General features: G+C 35.9%; 1 protein-coding gene across 20 annotated transcripts in view; it reads left to right on the top strand.

The window, feature by feature from the left end:
• Positions 1 to 20,825, top strand: part of NAB1 (NGFI-A binding protein 1) — a 179,573-nt gene that overhangs the window by 154,825 nt on the left and 3,923 nt on the right. For 7 of the 20 annotated variants that reach the window (XM_077956064.1, XM_015110571.3, XM_028830359.2 and 4 more), the window contains 5 exon segments: positions 2,708 to 2,841; positions 5,481 to 5,532; positions 16,128 to 16,217; positions 17,870 to 18,032; positions 19,611 to 19,727. In XM_077956064.1, the coding sequence (XP_077812190.1) occupies positions 2,708 to 2,841; positions 5,481 to 5,532; positions 16,128 to 16,217; positions 17,870 to 18,032; positions 19,611 to 19,727 (556 nt within the window). 20 annotated transcript variants of the gene reach the window in all.

Raw genomic sequence — 20,825 nt, forward strand, 5'->3', positions numbered from 1 at the left:
GCTATGGGTTTAAAATAGGAAACTTGGGTTTATTATTATAACTTGCTGTCAGTGGCCAAATTAATTGTTTCAGAACAATATAAATTACAGTTATAAATTTGGGGAGGAGGATGTTAGATGTCTACGTCATACCATATACCATAACACATTCTAGATGGTTTAAATACTTAGGTGGGAAAAGTAAAATGATTAGACTAAATTATGGAACATTTATATATTATTAGAGTAGAAAGAGTTTTTCTGTGCCTGTCACCCACAGCATAGAAACTGTATGGCTGATGACAAACTTTAAAAAAAAAAATCCCATTACATATGATGAAGAGTTGACGCTGTTAATAAAGAATTCCTGAAGTTCTAAGAGAACAAAACATTGTAATGAGTCAAAGATGTAAGAAAAAACTTTAGTTTCATAGTCAAAGAGATGCAGATTATAACCAAATGCTGTTTTAGAAATGTAAAATTGGTAAAGTTTTAAAAAGATAATAACTAGTGTTGGTCAAGATTGTAGGAAATGTACTCATCATATAATCATTGTAACAGCATTATGATTTAGAGCAACTTCTCTGAGGGTAGTTTGGTGGAATGTATAAATTTCTTAAAATTTAGTATACCCTGTGACCTAACAGGTCTATTTGTAGGAATGTATTGCAAAGAAATAGTTGGATATGTGTGCAAAGGTGCACATTTAAGAATCTCTTATGCAGCTTTTTTTAAAATAGTACATGGAAAACTGGAGGTAGTTCGATGTCCAGGGCGATGGTAGTTTAAATAATATATTGCTGTTTTCTACAATGGAATATTGTATGTGTGGGTAGTAAAAGTGATATTATAAAGGATTTTTCAATTCATTCATCAGTCAACAGATTTATATTGAACTTCCAACCCATGCCAGATGCTAATGTAAACAAGCCGTGTCTCCGCCTTAATACATTGGTAGAAATAAAAAATATACTGAAAAAAGTAGATTACAAATTTGTATGTACATATATATTTAATGTTTATAAGTACACTGAAATATTGGAATAATGTATATTAGAATATCGTCATTCTGGATGGAACGATTGCATGCTATTTATTTTTGTTTTCAAAAATTTTAAGTAAGAAAAATTATTCTAAATAAAGATGAGATGCCTGGGTAGGGAGAAAGGGTGACTACAGTAGTCCCCTCTTATCTGTGAGGGACACATTCCAAGACCCCCAGCTGGATGCCTGAAACTGCAAATGGTACCAAACCTTATATACATTGTTCGTTCCTATACATGCATACCTATGATAAAATTTAACTTATAAATTAGACACAGCAAGAGATTAACAACAATAACTGTTAATAATAATAAAGTAGGACAATTAGAACAATATGCCAGCATTACTGCTCTTGCACTTTGGGGCCACTGTTGAGTAAAATAAGGATAACTGGAACATGAGCATTGAGATATCAAAAGAGTCCATCTGATGACTGAGATGGCCACCAAGTGACTGACGGCCAGGAGTGTAGACAGTGTAGATGTACTAGACAAAGGGATGATTCATCACTCGGACGAGACAGAGTGAGATGGCACACAGTTTAAAACTTACGAATTGTTTATTTGTATAATTTTTCATTTAATATTTTTGGGTCACAGTTGACCACAGGTAACTGAAACCTCAGACAGCAAAACTGTGGGTAAGGGGGTACTGCTGTACCTGATTTCTTATGAAACGGAAACAAGAACTAACACTAACCACAACCTTGTGCCAGGTGTGTCTCCTCATCTATTCTTGTTAGAGCCTTTTGGGATAGTGATATTATCCCATTTTGCCTCTCAGAATACCAAATACCAAGCCTCTCAAAAGTTTTGCATGTCCAGAGTCATAGCTGGTAAATGATGGAGCAGGACTCTTCTCAGGTCTGTCTGCCATCACGTCCCATTTTCTTTTTGCTAATCATCGTGCCTTGGTTAAGTTCATCTTTTGCATATTAAAAAAATTTGATATACCTCTTGACAATTTCCTGTATCTATTTATACTGACAAAATTATGTGAAAATTTTTCTACTTTGTTAAACAATTAAGATTTTGTGTTTATGATAACAGAAGTTTAGTACAAAGTGTTTGGTCAACTAGCAACTCTATATTGGCAATATTTAATAATTATTGAATTATGAAAGCATGGTAGAATTAGATGGATCTTAGAGATTAGTCCAAGACCTTGATTTTCCAATATAGCCCTAGTACATGATAACTCTATTTTTTACTAAGTGATTTGATAAATGTTTAAAATCATATGGTCTTGATTCCTTTTTAAGAATTTTCATGTCAGTTCTTAAAAAATCTGTCAGACTATCTACGTTGATTTTTGGTTAGAGAAGTGGTGTCAGCAAATCCTGTATTCTGATATTTTGGTTTTTTTATAAGCAAGATGCAGAATATTTTTCACTTTTTATTTTCCTTGTTGTCTATAAACTCTCCTACCTAACCAAAAAAAGCATATAAATAAATAAAATGAAGATGACTATCATGATTAATTTGGGCTCTGTGAGATGGCAGATTGGTTGATTTTCTTCAGAAATTTGGCATTAGGAATAATTAGGAATAAATACTATTCTGATTTTTATGAATTATGATTTCATTATATAATGGTGTGACATTCTTATATTTTAAGTGAAATCTTTTGCATTTTGATGAAATTAAAATGTTCTTAATTTTGAAACTCTGTTTTGGATGTCCAGCTCACTGTTAATGAAGCAGCTGCTCAACTCTGTGTGAAGGATAATGCCCTGCTGACAAGAAGAGATGAGCTTTTTGCCTTGGCTCGGCAGATTTCTCGAGAAGTCACCTATAAATATACTTACAGAACCACCAAGTAAGTATTTAACTAACTGTCAATATTTTTCCGTTGCTTGATAGAAGTAGAGTTTGAAACACTTGTTGATAGAATAAGCATTTCTGAAAAAGTAGAAGTATGATTATTGTTCTAGGAAACTAAACGATGCGGTGACTTTTGAAAACATTGCTAAGGTGATTTTTGTTGTTTAATCCTCCTCTTTCTCTTTTAAAAGGCATCATTCTCTGGGTTACTATAGCATTGTTCTGGTAGTGGTTTTAGACATTCGTCTCTCACACACACACACTTTGGTTTTGAGCGTGATGAGGGGATTTAGTCAGCATTATAGATGTATTTGTACGCCTGCTAACTACATGAACTTGTTGAACTCTGAGGAAATAGAATGGTCCTTTTTGCAAGGTGTTTGCAATCTGATGAGATTAGCTGAACATGTAAAACTACTCTATTGACTAATATCAAGGGAAAATTGAAAGATACTTCTATTACTAGCAAATGGGTTATGGAACACAAGTTTGAAATTTAAAAAATGTGATGTTAGAAAGCAATGGTGGTTTCAAAATTTAATGTAAACACAGCATATTTTTCTTCACCTTATCCTTACTTGAGCCATAAGCATTTTCTACAGGATAGGACCATTTGATTTTGTTCACTTGATTCCACACAGACCCCGATTTCCAGCCCACATTGTGTTGTGCCTGCCACTGCCTCTCTGGATGCAGATGACCACTGCATTAGAGTAACTCTAAGTTTTTGTTGAAAAGTCACATTCTGAGCACCCTCTCCAGTCCTAATAAATCACATTCTTTGGGGATGGATCCCTGGAATCTGAACTTTCACAAGCATCCCAGAGCATTCTTGTGCATCCTAAGTTTGAAAACCAGCACTATAGGCATTTGCCATCATTACCATTATTTTTCCTAACTCACAGCAGTTTTATTTTCTGCCCTACGTCAGTACCGACGTATTTATAACTGACAAGTGAAATCATGTAGACTAAATGAACAGGGTAGGAATATACAGCACATTCTATGGGATTATTTATGAGGTTTTTTTTTTTGGAGTTGGATAATCAAGAGCTGATTCACTGATTTTTAATTTTCTTCATTGTATTATACACCATTTTCTTTCTGAGTATTTAAATAATTTTCTTTAATCAAAGTGATACATGTCCACAATTTAAGAAGTCATACAATACGCAAGGCTTTCAGTGAAACTCGACGATTCCTGTGCTCTACCTTCTTGCTTCTCAGTTCCACGTTCCAGAGGCAACTGCCTTCAGTGATTTTTTAGCTGTTTCTTCTAGTAGTTACCTTCACCTTTCTTTTTTTTTCTTTTTCTTTATTTTTTTGAGATGGAGTCTTGCTCTGTTGCCAGGCTGGAGTGCAATAGCTCAATCTCAGCTCACTACAACCTCCACCTCCTGGGTTCAAGTGATTCTCTTGTCTCAGCCTCCCAGGTAGCTGGGACTACAGGTGTGCGCCACCATGCCCAGCTAATTTTTGTATTTTTAGTAGAGACGGGGTTTCACCGTGTTGGCCAGGATGGTCTCCATCTCTTGACCTTGTAATCCGCCCACCTCAGCCTCCCAAAGTGCTGGAATTACAGGCATGAGCCACCGTGCCTGGCCTAATCTATCCTTTTAAAGTTAAATATACTTTAAAATATATTAACACTTTTACATAATTTAGAAGCCACCTTGGACTCCTAAGGTGCCCTCATTATTTTTTACGACTGCATGGTATTGAATTGTGTGGATGTGCCGTGATTCATTTAGCCCCACACCCTATTGATGGCTACTGGGGTGGTGTCTAGTCTTTCACTGTAAATAATACAATAAATAACATCATACATTGTATGTTTTGTTGATTCTGAGGTGTACTTTTTCACATTTTAACATCTTTTATATTGAAGTATAATGTAGTTGATGGCTTGTCGTAGTTTAATTAATTTCATAGTGGTACATGAAATAATTATGTGTCTTACCATTGATGGAACATCATTTTATATATGTGTAGGTACCTCTGGGATACGTTTTCCCAGCAGAGAAATTGCTGGGTCAGGGTAAATACATCTGTAGTTTCTGTAGATAGACAAAATGCATTTTAATCTCATGTAGCCATAAACATACATCTTAAATGGTCATTTTAGTGATTTTTATCCTAAATTATTCCTACTGAACCATAAAGGGATATCCTCCTTGATTTTTTTTTTTCATTATGTGATGATCATTAAATATTTATTAAGTGCTAGGTTGGGCACAGTGGCTCATGCCTGTAATCCCAGCAATTTGGGAGGCTGAGGTGGGAGGATCATTTGAGCCTAGGACTTTGTGGCTAGTCTAGGGGTAACACAGCGAGACCCCATCTTAAAAAAAAAAAAATTATTGAGTGGCTTTCATACCAAAGCCAGAGGTGGGGAGTTCTTAGGTAGTGGCCTTTTAAAATGTATAATTGTATCTGTACATTCCCCTAGTGTTAATTTGGAAATGATGAAAGATATTTTCTTCATTATTTTAATGTTCATTATGAATATGTCATTTCTGGTGTTGGAGTTTCAGGGTATATATTTTGGTGGAAGATTATAGGCTGAGATGCCTTTGGAATAAAATCTGTTACTTTCTCAAGTTTTTGGTTTTTTTCCTCTCCCCTTTCCCTTAGGTCAAAATGTGGAGAAAGAGATGAATTATCCCCAAAGAGAATTAAAGTGGAGGTATGGTCATATGTTACATTTTCTTATGCTAATAATGTTTGTTTTTGTTTTAAGATCAAGCAAAATCTTAACTAGCTCAGACAAAAGAATAAAGATAGTCCCATAAACTGGTGAAAAATGGCTTTCAATCTTTAAAAAATATAGAATTTTGTAACTTTGAAATACAATATTTACAGTAATTTGAATTAGCAGACCAAGGAAAATTTTTTTAAACTTTTTTTTTCTTGTAGAGATGTGGTCTCGCTATGTTGCCCAGGCTGGTCCTGCACTCGAACTCCTGGGTTCAAGTGATCCTCCTTCCTTGGCCTCCAAAAGTTCTGGGATTACAGGTGTGAACCACCATGCCCAATCCAAGGAAATTCTTAAATTTGGTGACTAGTCCAGTCAGTTTATCAAAGGTTGATTTGTAGTTGGTGTTTCTTACAGATTTAAAACTTTACTGGTTAAACCATTCCTTTTATAGTCTTATTTACATCATTAGTCATCAAATACAGAGGAGCTAACTTTTCGTTTCTTTATATTAACTATCTAAGGGAAATGATAATTTAGTAACTATAAATTACAGAGACTTTAACTAAAGCCTCTTTTAGAGGGTCACGGTTGAGCCTGCTCATTTGATTTTAGATTTGCAAGTGGTAAGATGGGAGTTAAGAAAAGCATACTTTTCTTAGGACTCTCAGAACTATAGAATGGTTTCAGAACTATTATTTCTTACAAATACTTTTTAAAAAGTCTAGGTCGCAGCAGAGTGGAAATCTGGTCAGGCGGCTCCTTTCTTTCTTTCTTTTTCTTTTAGGCAGGAGATGGAGATCAGTGTTCTCTTAACCATCCTGTTATTTAATTTCAAGTTAAAGCAAATGGCTTATATTTGACCACCCTAAATTTCTATAATCAGTTATATCTACAGAGTATCTATTTGTATGGCAGTAATCCTTTATTCATACCTAAGCCAGAGTTACCTTATAAAAACATAAATCCCTTTCTTTCTTAAATCTTTTCAGTGGCTTTCTACTGTACCTGGAATAAAATCTAAGCTTTTTTTTTTAAAGGATCTAAGACCCCACATGCTCTGACTGCAGCTTGCATCTCCTACCTTGTCTGCTGCCACACTCTGCATTCTTACTGTGTTCCAGCCACACTGACTGACTTTCTGTTCCTGAACATGCCAAACTCATTTATGCCTCAACACTCACTATTTTCCCCCTACCTAGACTTCTATTTCTTTAGATGGCTTCAAGTTACAGCTGTGTTTCCCCTGACTTCCCTGCCTCTCTTTCTAAAGGGGCACCCTCTCCCCATAATCACACTCAGGCTTATTCTCCTGGTTTGTTTTCATAGCATTTGCCAGTATTTGAAACTATTAGATACTTGTTTTAAATTTATTATCAGTCTGCCCCATTGGATGAGAATAGATCTCTTATCTGTGAATCTGCTGCTGTATACTTAGAGTTTATAACTGTCTTGCACCTAATAGGCATTTAATAAAATCTATAGAATGAGTAATGAATGGCTGCAGATAAGCATCTTTGACTTAACACTTTATCCTAAAGCAGTGGCTCTCAAGGAAGAAAAGTATTTTGTCAAAAACAAAAAGCCACATTAAAAAAAGAAATGTGGGCTAGGTATGGTGGCTCACACCTATAATCCCAACACTTTAGGAGGCCAAGACAGAAGGATTGCTTGAGCTCAGGAGGTCGAGACCAGCCTGGGCAACATGGGGAGACCCCGTCTCTACCGAAAAAAAATAAAAAATAAACTACTTATATTTGTAACCTACCTCACTGTTAGCTCTGGAGTAATGTTTAAGATGGTTAACTCAGAAAATGTTGAAATTATCTAAAAGGCTACATTGAAAGATGATATTGAGGTGTGTTATCTCTTGCTCCCCCAGATAACAGGTTACAGAGGGTCCCTGTGGAGTTGGCTGTTAGTGACTCACTGCTACTTAAAGGGAAAGGCAGGTGAACATAGAAACTGCTAAGAAGGCATGTGCCATTGGAGGGTTGAGAGGAAAGAAAGCACAGAAACTACCCAGGGGCCAAAAAATTAGTCAGTTGCTAGGCTAGAAATACATCTATATCTGTTTTTCACTATTGGCCCTAAGTGTGATCATGATTCAGGCTGCTCACATTTAAGCCACACTTGTCTAGCTTTAGAGGTCACTATTCAATATTGAAATTTGTGATCATGAATCTCATGGACTGTTTGAGCTGCAGTTGTTTCTTGATGAGCTTTATTGGTAAGTCTTTCTGACCCTCTCAGAGGCCTTGTATTTCATTACAGTGCTTTCAGTTTCTTATTAGAAGCCCAGAGTATTGGGCTGTGACATTAGATGTGGCCTTTCTGTTCCTTTAAATATACTCCACTAGAGATACTTGAATTACAGTTCTATATGGTTAGTTTATTGGTTTACTGCAGATCACAAAGCCACTTGAACAGCTCTGGATTCAAAATTAAGATAATCAGTGTTTCTTTTTCCTGTGAATAGCTCTTCTAACCCTTCCTAAAGATGACAAGCGACAATCGGCCTCAGGCTTCTTTAAATGCCTTTATAGACACTAGACTCTTGATTTTGTTTCCCAGAAATAAATAGTAACTATACCTTTGAATTTAGGACAGTGGCTCACTTTTTTGTTGTTGGTTTGTTTTTAATTTTGTTTTGTTTCTCTGTGGTTTCTTAAAAAGCACTTGTGTATTGCAGGTCATCAGTATCTCTTGAACATGTGTGTGTCTTGTGTGTATGTATACCTACACATGTAGATGTTGGTATGAATCCTTGTCTGTGCTGTACTATAAGTCAAATTTGAAATACCAGAACTATTGCTGGAAGCTGTTATGAGGTAGATAGTACCGGCTGTATAAAGTTACGACTCCCTTAAAACTTTTCACCAAGTACTGGTGCTTTATGTCTACCTTCTATATGACTTCTGGGGAGTGGGAGAATTTCTGGTATGAGAAGAGATCAGGGGAGACTATTGGGAAGGTGTAATTTGAGCTCAGTTTTTTAAAGAAGGGTAGAATTTCAAAAGGTAGGGATGTGGGGAGGGGATTGGGGTGGTATTATAAAGATAGACTAGCATGGGCAAAGACAGAGATAAGAAAATACTAAGCATGTTTAGAGAACATTAAGTTTGTCTAGGGAATGTGATTGACAAAAAGAACCTCATACATAAAACTAGAAAGAATTTAGAATACTTTTAACATACTTTTTCTCTTATTTCATTTGAATCTTTCTCTTGTGATTCTCAGCTTATTATTTTCTATTTAAAGAAAGTAATATACAAGGCTGGGCATAGTGGCTTACTCCTGTAATCCCAGCACTTTGGGAGGCTGAGGCAGGTAGATTGTTTGAGTCCAGGAGTTCGAGAGCAGCCTGGGCAACGTGGCAAAACCCCATCCATACAAAAATTAGCCAGGCTTGATGGCATGCACCTGTAGTCCCAGCTTCTCAGGAGGCTGAGGTGGGAGGATCACTGCGCCACTGCACTCCAGCCCGGGCAACAGATCACCCCTGTCTCAAAGAAAAAAAGTTTTAAGTAATGTACAAATAAACTTCAGCTTAGCCCATTTCAGCTTAGCCCATTTTAAAGTGTAACAAATTTCTCCTTACAGGAACCAAACTAATGAGACAAGTTTTTCTCTTTTTTTAAATCTTTAGGCATTCTGAAATCCTTTATAACAAACAATAAGCATACGTGCCGAATTGCTGGCTTTTTCCATCTTAAAAAGATAATTTTTAGTGAACAAAAAGAAATGTAATGTTGAGCAGATGAATTGACATCAAAATAATTTGACCTGTAAAGGAAAGAGAAACATTTTCTTGCTTGTCATTATTAATGCAATAGGGTACACTAATACGAGTAGTGCTTTGTTCAAGCCCAATAAGATCTTTCGTTGCTCAATACTGTATTTTCCTGATCTATACCTGAAGGCTTGGGTGGAATGAAGTTTTAACTCATTCACTTGTCTGATTTTTCTACCTGGAAAGCTCTTATTTATATAGTAGGTTGTTCTCCCTTAAAGGATAGTTAGTTACTTATTTGATTTAAGCAACATAGCAGCATACACATTACATAGAAGAACTCAAGATAATCTGTTGTCCTTAAATAGTGTTCTTCCTTACAGGATATGTTGAACATTAAAAAACAGACTTTGAACTTTAATTCCTAGAATATATGAAATGGACATGGAGAAAAAGATCACCTGCTAGCTTAGGTGTGCCTTAGGGAACCTACCATTTGAAATGAAATCTCTAGGGAAATGTGTCTTCAGCCCTTTATGCTACTTAGTAAGTGAGGCTGGGAATCCTTCTGCTTAGCCTGGATGAATAACATGTCTGCTGGAACACAGCCCTCTGTGAGTCCACTTTCAGGTGAAATGAAAATATATTTTGTTTATTCTTACTTATCTTTTGAATTAGATCTTCTAATTAAATCTTCTCGTTCTGGGGCAGTTGTAAAAATCACTACTTTGTATTGCTTTCATTTTGTGTCAGTCCCTACTAGGCATTTGGAATTCATTATCACAAACATTCTTGTCTAACCTATGTGGAGGCTTTATGATTTCCATTTTACAGCCAAGGAGAGACCCAGACAGGCTCAGTATCTTCGCCCGTGTTGCCAAATTGCTATCCAGTAGCAGAGCCAGGGCTTCCTATCTATGTCTGATTCCTGAATGTCAAAGCAGTACCACCTTCCTAGGTGCTAATGATCATTCACAAAGCATCTTACCTGTGAAAAAAACACTATTGGGATTATACCTTTCCTCCTAGTGCTGTGTGAAGGGCGAAATGTGTGCAGAACTGGTAGTCTTTGGAAAGGGTGGATAGTGGCAGTTATTATTTTCTAATGCAAGAAATTTTATCTAGTAAACAGTTATAAGTTTTGAGTAGAAAATTTAGCAATGTAAGTTACAAAATATTTAAATATAAGAAATTTTCATTTGATATGCCAATTGTTTACATCAGAAAAATTAGTTTGATTTCCTTATGTCCTACCTATGAAAGGACATATTTAAGGTGGCTTGACAGCTCATTCAAGGAGATGAAAAATCAAGAGCCGAAGTCCCTAGCTCTCTTGTCTTCTCCTAAATTTTTTTAAATGTTAGTTAAAAGTGAATTCAATTGGTAACCTTTCTTTTTCATTAAGAACACACTGAGGTTCATGAATAAATTAGTCATTAACTCCAATGTTATAAGTAACATCTTAGAAGAGAGGAAGGATATATAAAGCTACAGTCTCCGAGCTGGTGATGGCAGCTGACTAACTGGACTGAGTGCTATATCTCACTTGAGTTTTCTTCATTCGCTGAAATTGCTGGAGACTGGGCAGAGATGGGAAATGACAGCATTCTTGACCCTGTGGGAGTCAGAGGTGCAAAGCATTCAGAGATAAGTGGATGAAAGAAATGAGGTTTGTTAATAGAGCCCAGGAAGTCAGAGAATTGGGGCTTGAAGAAGAAAGACCTAAAGGAAACATCTGCTAACAGTTCCAGCAGGTGGGGATGGGAGAGCGAGGAAGGGGGTGGAAAGAGGGTCAGAATATCCACCTACGCTGCTACTAAGCTTGTTGAAAAGAAAGCTGGTCTAATTTGACGTAGACTCTTCCCCTCTGGATCAGAAAAACAGAAGCATTACAATGTGCTATTCATACAGAAAGTGTGATTAGAAAAAAGGAAAATGCACGTGTGGGGTTGAGAACATCTGCTGTAACAAGTCATCTAGAGACAGCTAAGCAGTGGCTTTAAAGCAGCTTGCTAGTGTTCGGCAGAAAGGTTGAGGAGGAATGGGGATGGAGACCAATGGGAAGAGAGTAATTAGGTCATGCACCAGCCTCCGTCCTATATCTTTTATTTTCTCAGTGACAGACCCAGAGTCTCGTCAGCAAGGGAAGACTGTGATTAATGGCATCAGCCAAAAATATGACATGGAGATAGATCGCTCATAGCATGGTGCAGCTAGCTGGTGCCTGGGAAACAAGCTTACGAGACATATAACAAAAGTTGTGCACCAAACATAATGTGAAAAAGACCGGTTTCTTGGGAATGTTCTCACTTTTATTTCTAAGTCATGTATTTTGGGGACCTTAAATCTACTTTATGTGACATGCAGTGATAGCTACTCGATTTCGTAGTTTTTCCATCCACAATGAACTATCAAGACTGGGAGTAAATAATGACTAACGTACTCAGTTGCAGAGAGATCACTAATTACTTTGGATATTGTTATTTATTACTTATTTTAGGCTTTTATTTATTAATGATGGGATACTGTCCATTTTCCAACAACTTTCACATGTAGAGTTTGAGGTTCCCCATCCAGCTTTTTCAGTATTCTCATGGTTGAATAATCCTGACTTTGGTGCTACCATATATTTATATGGCAATGTGTACTCTTCCAAGGTTCACTTATTTGCATTACTTTATTTAATCCCCACAAACTTCCAATGGGCAGATACACAGTGGTGTAATCCTAATTTAAAAATTTGGATCACTGGAAATAATGAGGTTTACTTTTTTGCCTGAGATCACGCAGCTGGTTCCTAATGTAAAATGACTAAATCATACCTTTCTCCTGCAAGCTCTTCCAGAAACAGTATTGAGGTGTTGGGGCTCATGGGGATTCTGACTGGTGCACTCCACACTCCACTCAGATTCTACTGATGAACTGATAACCCTCTAATCTGGGTCTCCAGCCCTGATTTTACCCCAAGCTCCAAACTCACTGCTCCTGCTTACCTGGCTTATCTACACACGGAGATCTCACTAGCAAATGAGCTCAACCGAATTTATTAGCTTTCGGGCCCCTCCCAGACCTCGTGATCGTGAGTTCTTTATTCTAGTAAATGTCATAACCAAACTCTCAGTTGCCTTATTTCTGCGGCACCTGCCACTGTCCAGGTCTGGGCCTTCACCAGCAGCCCTCTAATGGGTGTCCCTGTCACCACCCTGAACTCCCCTCCTCCACGTGCATTCTCCCCATCACATTCACATGTGCTTTCTGAAATGCAAATCCGATCAGTCTCTTTCCTGAGACTTTCAATGGCTTCTCTTTGTATTTAAGATAAAATCTAAAATTCTTAACATAGCTTCCAAGAGCTTACAGAATCTGGCCCTATGTTTCCACCTTCCCTCGCCACTCCCTCTTTTTCAGTATATATTGAATATTTTCCGGCTTCCCAGAGTGTGCCCTGTTCCTTTTGCCTCCAAGGGTCTGTACCAGCTGCTTTCTTTTAGAACTCTCAGCCTAGACACCCTGGCCTCTGGGACACCTGCTCTGCCACAGCGCCCTCTGCTGTGCTCTGGATCTCCGTCCATTTCCCTCCCTGGACTGTGTTGTCAGGAGCGCCTGAGGCATGGCCATCTCGTTTGCCATTGTATTCCCATATTGAGTGCAGTGTATGAATCAGCTGGGTGGACATGACATTTTTGTTGAATGTATAAACACATGTTTCTAGATTTCCAGTGTTCTTTTCACGTTCCCCAACAATGTGCTCAATATTCTCTGGTTGATTTTAGTATTAAATTTTGAGTTCTTCTCTAAGATGTCTATACTTTGTAATTGTCCATAAAATTTCTTTTTTCCCCAGTATCGTGCTTTACTCTGATTAAATATGGTAGCTTTTTGGATGAACTTAACAGATATCAGTAACAAACATTTATCAAGTAGTTCCTTTGTGCCAGGCACTGTGTTAAGTATTTTTCATGAATTTTCTACTTCCTTAAAATGATTCTGTAAGTTAAGTACTATTGTTATCCCCAGTTTATAGATGAGAAAATAGATACAGAGAGATGAAGTAATCTACCCAGTATCACAGCAAATAAGTAGTAGAGTTGAGTTTTGAACTCAGTGCAAGTCATACAGTTAAAGCCTGTTCCGCTTATGAAAAACAGAGCTATAATTTCTGTTTATAGAAATGCCTGTATTCTTGTGAGTTTCATAAAGGTTGTAACTGTTTGAATTTATGGGCTGAGTGTAGGCTTTGAAGCTAGTGTTGTAGCTGTAAAAAAAAAAAAAAAAAAAAAGGGAAACCCAGTCTTGAATGTGATGAAGATTAAATGAAATAATGAACATAAAATATAGAACATAGGGACTGATACATTGTAGATTCCTGGAAAGTGATAACCGCTCATATTGAAGTTGTTCTAACTCTTCTTCTAGCTTACCTCACTGAACTTGAGAACTTAAGCAGTTCCAGTGGGGTGGCGGTATGCTAAAGAGAAAGTTGGATTTTTCAGTCTAAATAAATAAGAAAACTTATTTATAAGAAAACTGAAATGGCTAAGAAAAAGTGAACTTTGGATTTAGCTTGGACTGTGTACACTTGTATGAAGTTCATTTTAGCTTGTTTTGTGATTATGTTCCATATACATCTGTGAGCCAACATGGAAACCTAGCAGAGTGGCTATTTTCAGCACTTCAGAAGTGCTAATTACATACTGGCCCACAATAAAGCTATATAGGACCATCTTAAGACGTTAAGTTTATTAGCTCTTGGCTGTATATCATGTCTTTGAATTTTAAAAATAGCAAATTAGTTATTACTTGGGGAATGTATTTTGATAGATAAAATATTTGAAAATGTGAAATCTGCAGTGGAGAAATAATTTATTGAAAAGACCCTGATGGGGGAAAATTTTTGAACCACTATCTTATATCCCAAATAAGGTAAAATAGTTTGTTATTATTACATCATTGCATCTTTTTCTGCTGTGTATTGTAAGAACTTTGGTTTTTAAGGATTTGCCCTCTACTGCAAATATATAGCTTATCAAAGAAGGGGAGAAATAATGTTTTGGAGTTTAATTGTTAATGCTAATTTCTGTGAGGAGTCCTTTAGGTGGTTTCACTAAAGTTACTAAAACCATGCTGTCATGATATTTTGTAGTTATAAAATAAACAGCAGAAAAAGAAAACTTTGAAAAAAGTAGTAGGTGGACTACCAAGTATAAAATGGAAGTAATTTAAGTTGAAGTATTGTCCACTGCCCCCCAGATAGGCCCTGTTTATTATAGAAATTTAGTATGTATTGATATACCTGTTTAGTAGTTATTTCATGTTGAAGGCATTATCTCACTTGCTTTATCTCATGTGGTCCTCACAACAATCCTAATAGATAGGTTCTCCTGTCCTCAATTTTCCTACGAGGAAACTGAAGTTCAGAAAGGTTAAGTCACTCATCCGGTGTCACATAGCTAGTGAGTGGTGGAATTGGAACACAAATACAGGCCTTTCGAATTCCAAAACTCCATTTCCTGTCATAGGATATGATAAAGGAGAAATCACAAGCCAACATGAAGGAATCCTGGAGCAATTCAGGTTGGGATTATTGGTTGGCACTTTAAAGAAAATTTAGTTTGGATCGTTAGCCACGTTTCATGTAACAAAATTAATTTCAGATAGGTTAGATGGTTAAATTTTAAAAACAAATCAAAGTTTTAGAAAAACTAGAGGGTAGATTTGAGTACTTACCAAATTTCTGAAGCAGAATTTCCTGAAGCAGAATTTCTCTAAACTTTATAGCAGCAGTTGAAATCACAAAATAAAAGTATGTACAACTATAGCGTATAAAACAGGCATATAAAAATTAAATGATTTTTTAGTATCAAAAGTATAGATGAATTGGCATAAATTAAGAAAACAAGAATACTTAGTGCTGACAAGGAAATTGTCATATATTGCTTGTGGTATGATAAACTAGTAAAGGCCCTCTATAGGTTTAGCAAAAGTACATAAGCACAAAAATATCATCTCTGCAGTAATTCTGCTTCTGGGAATCTTTTGTAGTAGATAATCTAAGCTATCGAAAATGCTATCTCCTTGAAAATATTTTTGCAGTGTTTTTCATAAAACCAAAAATTAGGAAAAGAATAAAAAATGTCCAATGCGAGGATAGTGGCTAGTCAAACGCCCCACTGGGTTAAATATTTTTTATTATGTTATGTTATGTTATGTTATTTTTTTGAGACAGAATCTCACTTTGTCACCCAGGCTGGAGTGCAGTGGTGGTGCAGTCTTGGCTCACTGCAACCTCCGCCTCCTGGGTTCAAGTGATTCTCATGCCTCAGCCTCCCAAGTAGCTGCCCAGCCTCCCTAGTAGCTGGGATTTCTGGTATGTGCTACCATTCCCAGCTAATTTTTGTTTGTTTGTTTGTTTGTTTGTTTGTTTTAGTAGAGATGGGGTTTTACCATGTTAGGCTGGTCTCGAACTCCTGACCTCAGGTGATCCGCCCACCTTGGCCTCCCAAAGTGCTGGGATTACAGGCGTGAGCCACTGCACCCAGCCTAGGTGAAATGTTATATAACCATTATTATCAATGATCATAAAGCCTGCTTTCCAGTGTAAAACAATGGGTATGATGACATTTTTCATCTTATTTATGTTTCTACTAAGGTTACAGCTGTAGAAAATAATGTATGTTTCATAAAAGGCTGAAATGAAATATTTTATAACCAATGAAAGATTTTATAACCATTAAAATCTTAATCATGATTATTCAGGTAGTGAGATTAAGAGTTTGCTTTCTTTTCCAAGTTTTTGATAATATTTTATTATTTACAAACTCTAAACATAAAGGACTTCTTATTTGACCCACAGGATGGGTTTCCAGATTTCCAGGATTCTGTGCAAACGCTCTTCCAGCAGGCTAGAGCTAAGAGTGAAGAACTTGCAGCTCTTAGTTCACAGGTAACATAAACTCCCAATTATTATTTCATAATAGTATCTGAAGGTTAAAAAATAAATGACTACTTCAGCTAGCTTCAGTTTTAAGTGTTTGAGGACTGACTTTTTATTTCCGGTTGTTTTTTAAAACGTCATCTGAGCCACAGCTGTATCAACATGAGAGCAATAACAACTTGGTTTGATTCAGTTTATGAACGGAATCTGATATGATACTACTTATTTATTCTTGTAGTTTTGTAGGAAGTGAGACGGATTCTGTACTCAAGAAAACTTAAACAGTTTGATAATCAGGAAAACCAGCCATGTTGACCCTGGCTGTGTGTAATACAACTCTGAGATAAAATAATACTAGTTCTCAGTAAAATATCAATAAAATACTAATATGAACATTGTAATTATTGTTAAATCTTTTACATTCATATTTATTGAAAAACTGTTAAATGAATATGTGGCTTCAGGTGCTTTTGCCAGTAAGTTATTTAATTGTGTCTGTATACTGAAATTAAAATTTTAAAATGCTTTCTGCAAACATCATCTTTTAGAAAGCACTGTAAGCTTTTATTCCTGTTGAACAGCTTTCTTGTAATAACTTGCTTTTGGTCAAATTTAGTACTGCTAAGTTTTGTTTTTTTCATGTTAGAATGAAAAATACATTTTTAACCTCAGATATGCTTATTTAAATTTTGTCAATTTAGTAACAATTTCAAATGAAATGAAGCTGTAGTTACTTTTGATTTGGTTTATATGCATTCAGAAAAATAGTATAAGTGTTTATCATGTTTATTCTGTAAATTAATATATTTTACCTAATGATTTTTACATTGTGAATCAGGGCTTTTTGTAACCAATTTTATATAGAAGCTTTCTTGTCCTACACTTTTATATAGCATGGTAGTGATTCATATCTGTGCATTTTGACTATTATCTCCTTGGCAAAATACCACAACAAATACACTGCTCTGAATATCACATATAAGTAATTTAGAGCATTGAAAAGGAACTTATAAAACACATGCAGAGATAAATTTATATGTCAGTTGACTAATTGTGTATTTAAAATATGCCTTTTTATGATTGGTTGGGAAATACTGCAGTTTCATGATGAAGGTGAAAATGCTTATTGGCACTGATGTTTTTCTGCATAATTTACATTGTTTAATTTTAGTGGGAGGTGTGTTTGTCTTGTTCTTCTAGACAGCCGTTTTACACCTTTTCTCCCCCAAACATATTGTCATATCAGAGTCTGTGTCCTGCCAGATCCTAAAATAAAAATGCCAAGATTTCGCCCCAAGTGTTAGAAGTAGTTTATAGCAGATGTTGCTGTTGCTTTTAGATTTCTTTTTTAAAAAATCCTTTAAAGGACTTAGTACCTTGGAAAACAAAGGTAAGGTTATGTTGCTTTTGAACTGACATAGAATTCTCTTGAAAGAATTGAGAAGAAAGCTTTTATCTTTTGTACAATATCCAGCCTTTTATGTTTTAACATGATGATATAGACATCTATGCATATTTATGGAATTTGTATACCACATGAAGCATGAACTAATTTTAATGAATACTAAATATATTTGCTGGAGTCTGAAATTGGCATCTTTAAACCATTAAAAAATCTAGAATGTTTCAGTTACTGATGTGATTTTTGCTTTACTTACTAGCAGCCTGAAAAGGTGATGGCAAAGCAGATGGAGTTCCTTTGCAACCAAGCTGGCTATGAGAGACTTCAGCATGCCGAGAGGAGGTTGTCTGCAGGGCTTTACAGGCAGGGCTCAGAAGAGCACAGTCCTAACGGCTTGACTTCCGATAACTCAGATGGACAAGGTACATCTTTAGAATATCCTAGGCCTTTAGGGCCACTATGTGCACTTCAAAGAGAAACACAAGACAGTGGCTGATTTTTGAATTATGATATTTTGTAGAGATTATTTTACAGGTTCTCTTATCAAAGTTAGTTTTTAAATTCTTCATTTTCTTAAAAGGAAATAATTTATCCTGCAGATTTTAATTTGTAAATGTTTTAATCTTTAAGCAGTTGGCACCTGAGATTGACATGTATTATTTTGTAAGAAGTTGGTGGGAATGTGAGATGTCAGCAGTACAGATTATTTTCCCCAAAGAAACGATTCCAGGAGAGATGTTTATCCTTTTTAAATGACCAAAACTTCGTATTTTTTTAGACTTCAAAAACAAGTTTGTGAAATTTACAACATTTGCGTCTTAAAAGAATATGGTAACTGCTTCTAAAGTATTATGACAGAGTACAGCTCAGGTTTAGAAAGTCATGTGATTCGTGTTTTTACCATTCTACGAAGTACTTCATTCTTTTCACATCCTCACATAGAGAAAATCCCAAGCCATTGTTATTCGCTCATTCAACAGGCATTTTATTAGCATTTCCTACGTGCCAGGCACTCTCCTAGGCACTGAAGATGCAGCAGAGAACAAATCCCTGTTTACCTGGAGCTTACCTAGAGGGAGATGTACAGGTTATAAATATATACATGTATCCCCTAGTTTCAAATAGTAATAACTGTTTGAAGAAAAAAATAATTCTATAGTGCCTTCTTTTTATATGTTATTGTTATACTTTTCTAGAGAATGGTTATTATTGAAAAAAAAAAAAAGGATTTCTAGGTAAGAATACCATCTTACCAAGGATTCTCAAGCCATGGAGTGAAATATTACATGTGTCAACAGATCAGAGTACTGAAAGAGAAGAAAGTTCTTCCTTTTAAAAATAGTACAGGAACCTTTGAGTTGAGGTCTTGTTTAACTTCTCCAGTTGTCCTTAACATGTTAAGAAGCAAAGGCGGTTATTAAAGATTTGGTGACTCTAATTTGTGACACCAGGATAATTCAGTGTGGAGTGACAGTTTGCTAATATGGTGGATTTCAGTACATGACAACATGATTGGGTGTATAATTTTTTCCCATATTTGTGCTAAATCTGTTTTTTCATGGATTTCGCTGTCATTTTGTTTTCTTTTTTTTTTAATCTGTGATTGGCTTGAAGCCTTCTCTGTCTTTCTAGTACTTGTTATTATATGATTAATGACATGCCTTGGTAAAATGGTTGCACTAGTAAGAAAATGTCTTATAGAGGAGATGTATTATATGCCAAAACTGGAATGCTCACTGGAATTCTCAGTCTTTTGTTTAGCTCTTAAAAATATCCTGGCAGAATTGTAAACCTTGGGACTAGCATGACATGACTTGCCATTTTCCTCTTAAATTATTATTTAAAATGTTTTTTCCAAGTCTTATTTAAATTCTTCAGTGCTTGTTGAGTTTCCTCACTTTTTTCCTAAGGAGTGTTCAGGCAATTTTTGAAAATTTATTTTTCAGGAAAACCATGGTGTGTTTTTAATATTATGCATATTTCTTTTTTCTTTTCATTAGGAGAAAGACCTTTGAATCTCCGAATGCCTAATTTACAGAACAGACAACCCCATCATTTTGTAGTGGATGGGGAGCTGAGCAGACTTTACCCCAGTGAGGCAAAGTCCCACTCATCAGGTGAGAATGTGCTATATGATGAGAGGGTAACACTTGAATAAAAGGATCTTTAAATTCTGTTCTCCTATTCCCTCCCCCACCAAAAAAAAATGTCATCACTGACAGTGTTCCTACAGGTTGAATATCCCCAGTTGGAAAATTCAAAATGCTCCAGGATCCAAAACTTTTTGAGTGTCAGAATGACACTCAAAGGGAACCCTCATTAGAACATTCCAGATTTGGGATGCTGAACCTTTAGTATAATGCAAATAGTCCAAAATCTGAAAAAACTTGAAATCCAAAGCACTTCCTGGTCCCAGGCATTTTAGATAAGGGATGCTCAGTTGTCAGTTTTTCTCCTCTTGGAAGTGATAGATTGCCATAACACTGGCTGCTCTAGCTAGTCTTTTTGCAAACTTCATATTCCGAACAATGACAGGGAAAACTCATAAAAGTTGAGATTACTTTGATTCACCATTACATGAATGGTGATGTTTATATGAAAGTTTAATAATAAATAGCTGGTTTGAGTTGTGTTACTACCTTTTTTGGCAATAACATAATATGAAATTGATGGACTACATGTTTGCTTTGACACTGAGAAAACCTTGCGTATCAAAATCTAGACTTTTCATGCAGATGCATTTTGGAGGTGATACTCATATTTCAGAAGTAAACTGAATTCCATAAAAGGATGAGCAGCTCCTTATCATAGTTAGATATTTACCTATTTTTACCCAAGTAAAGTGAGTTAGACCTAGTTAAAGCATTAGAGACCAGCACCATTTGAAAGAATCTGTTATCATTCCAAGTCTTAAAGTCGCTTTAAGAGTCACTTAATCACAGTCACTGATTTTATAGATGAGGTAGCTAAAGTCAAATAAATAGCTCCAAATTTGCGTTGTAAGTCAGCGGGAAATGTAGTTTTATAAGCATTAGGATTAAACCTGACTTTACATTAATTCTATCTAAATAGAATGAATTATGTATTTACTAGAAAAAAAGTTATCAAGAGCATTTATGTCTTTCAATTTTAGATCATACTCTTGGTAGCAGATGCTAAAAAGACGAGTTCTAAATAATGTTCTGGTGCTGTGACTTTATAGCATGCTATTGCAT

Source organism: Macaca mulatta, chromosome 12 (genome assembly GCF_049350105.2).
Source record: "Macaca mulatta isolate MMU2019108-1 chromosome 12, T2T-MMU8v2.0, whole genome shotgun sequence".
NCBI classification, from domain to species: Eukaryota; Metazoa; Chordata; class Mammalia; order Primates; family Cercopithecidae; genus Macaca; species Macaca mulatta.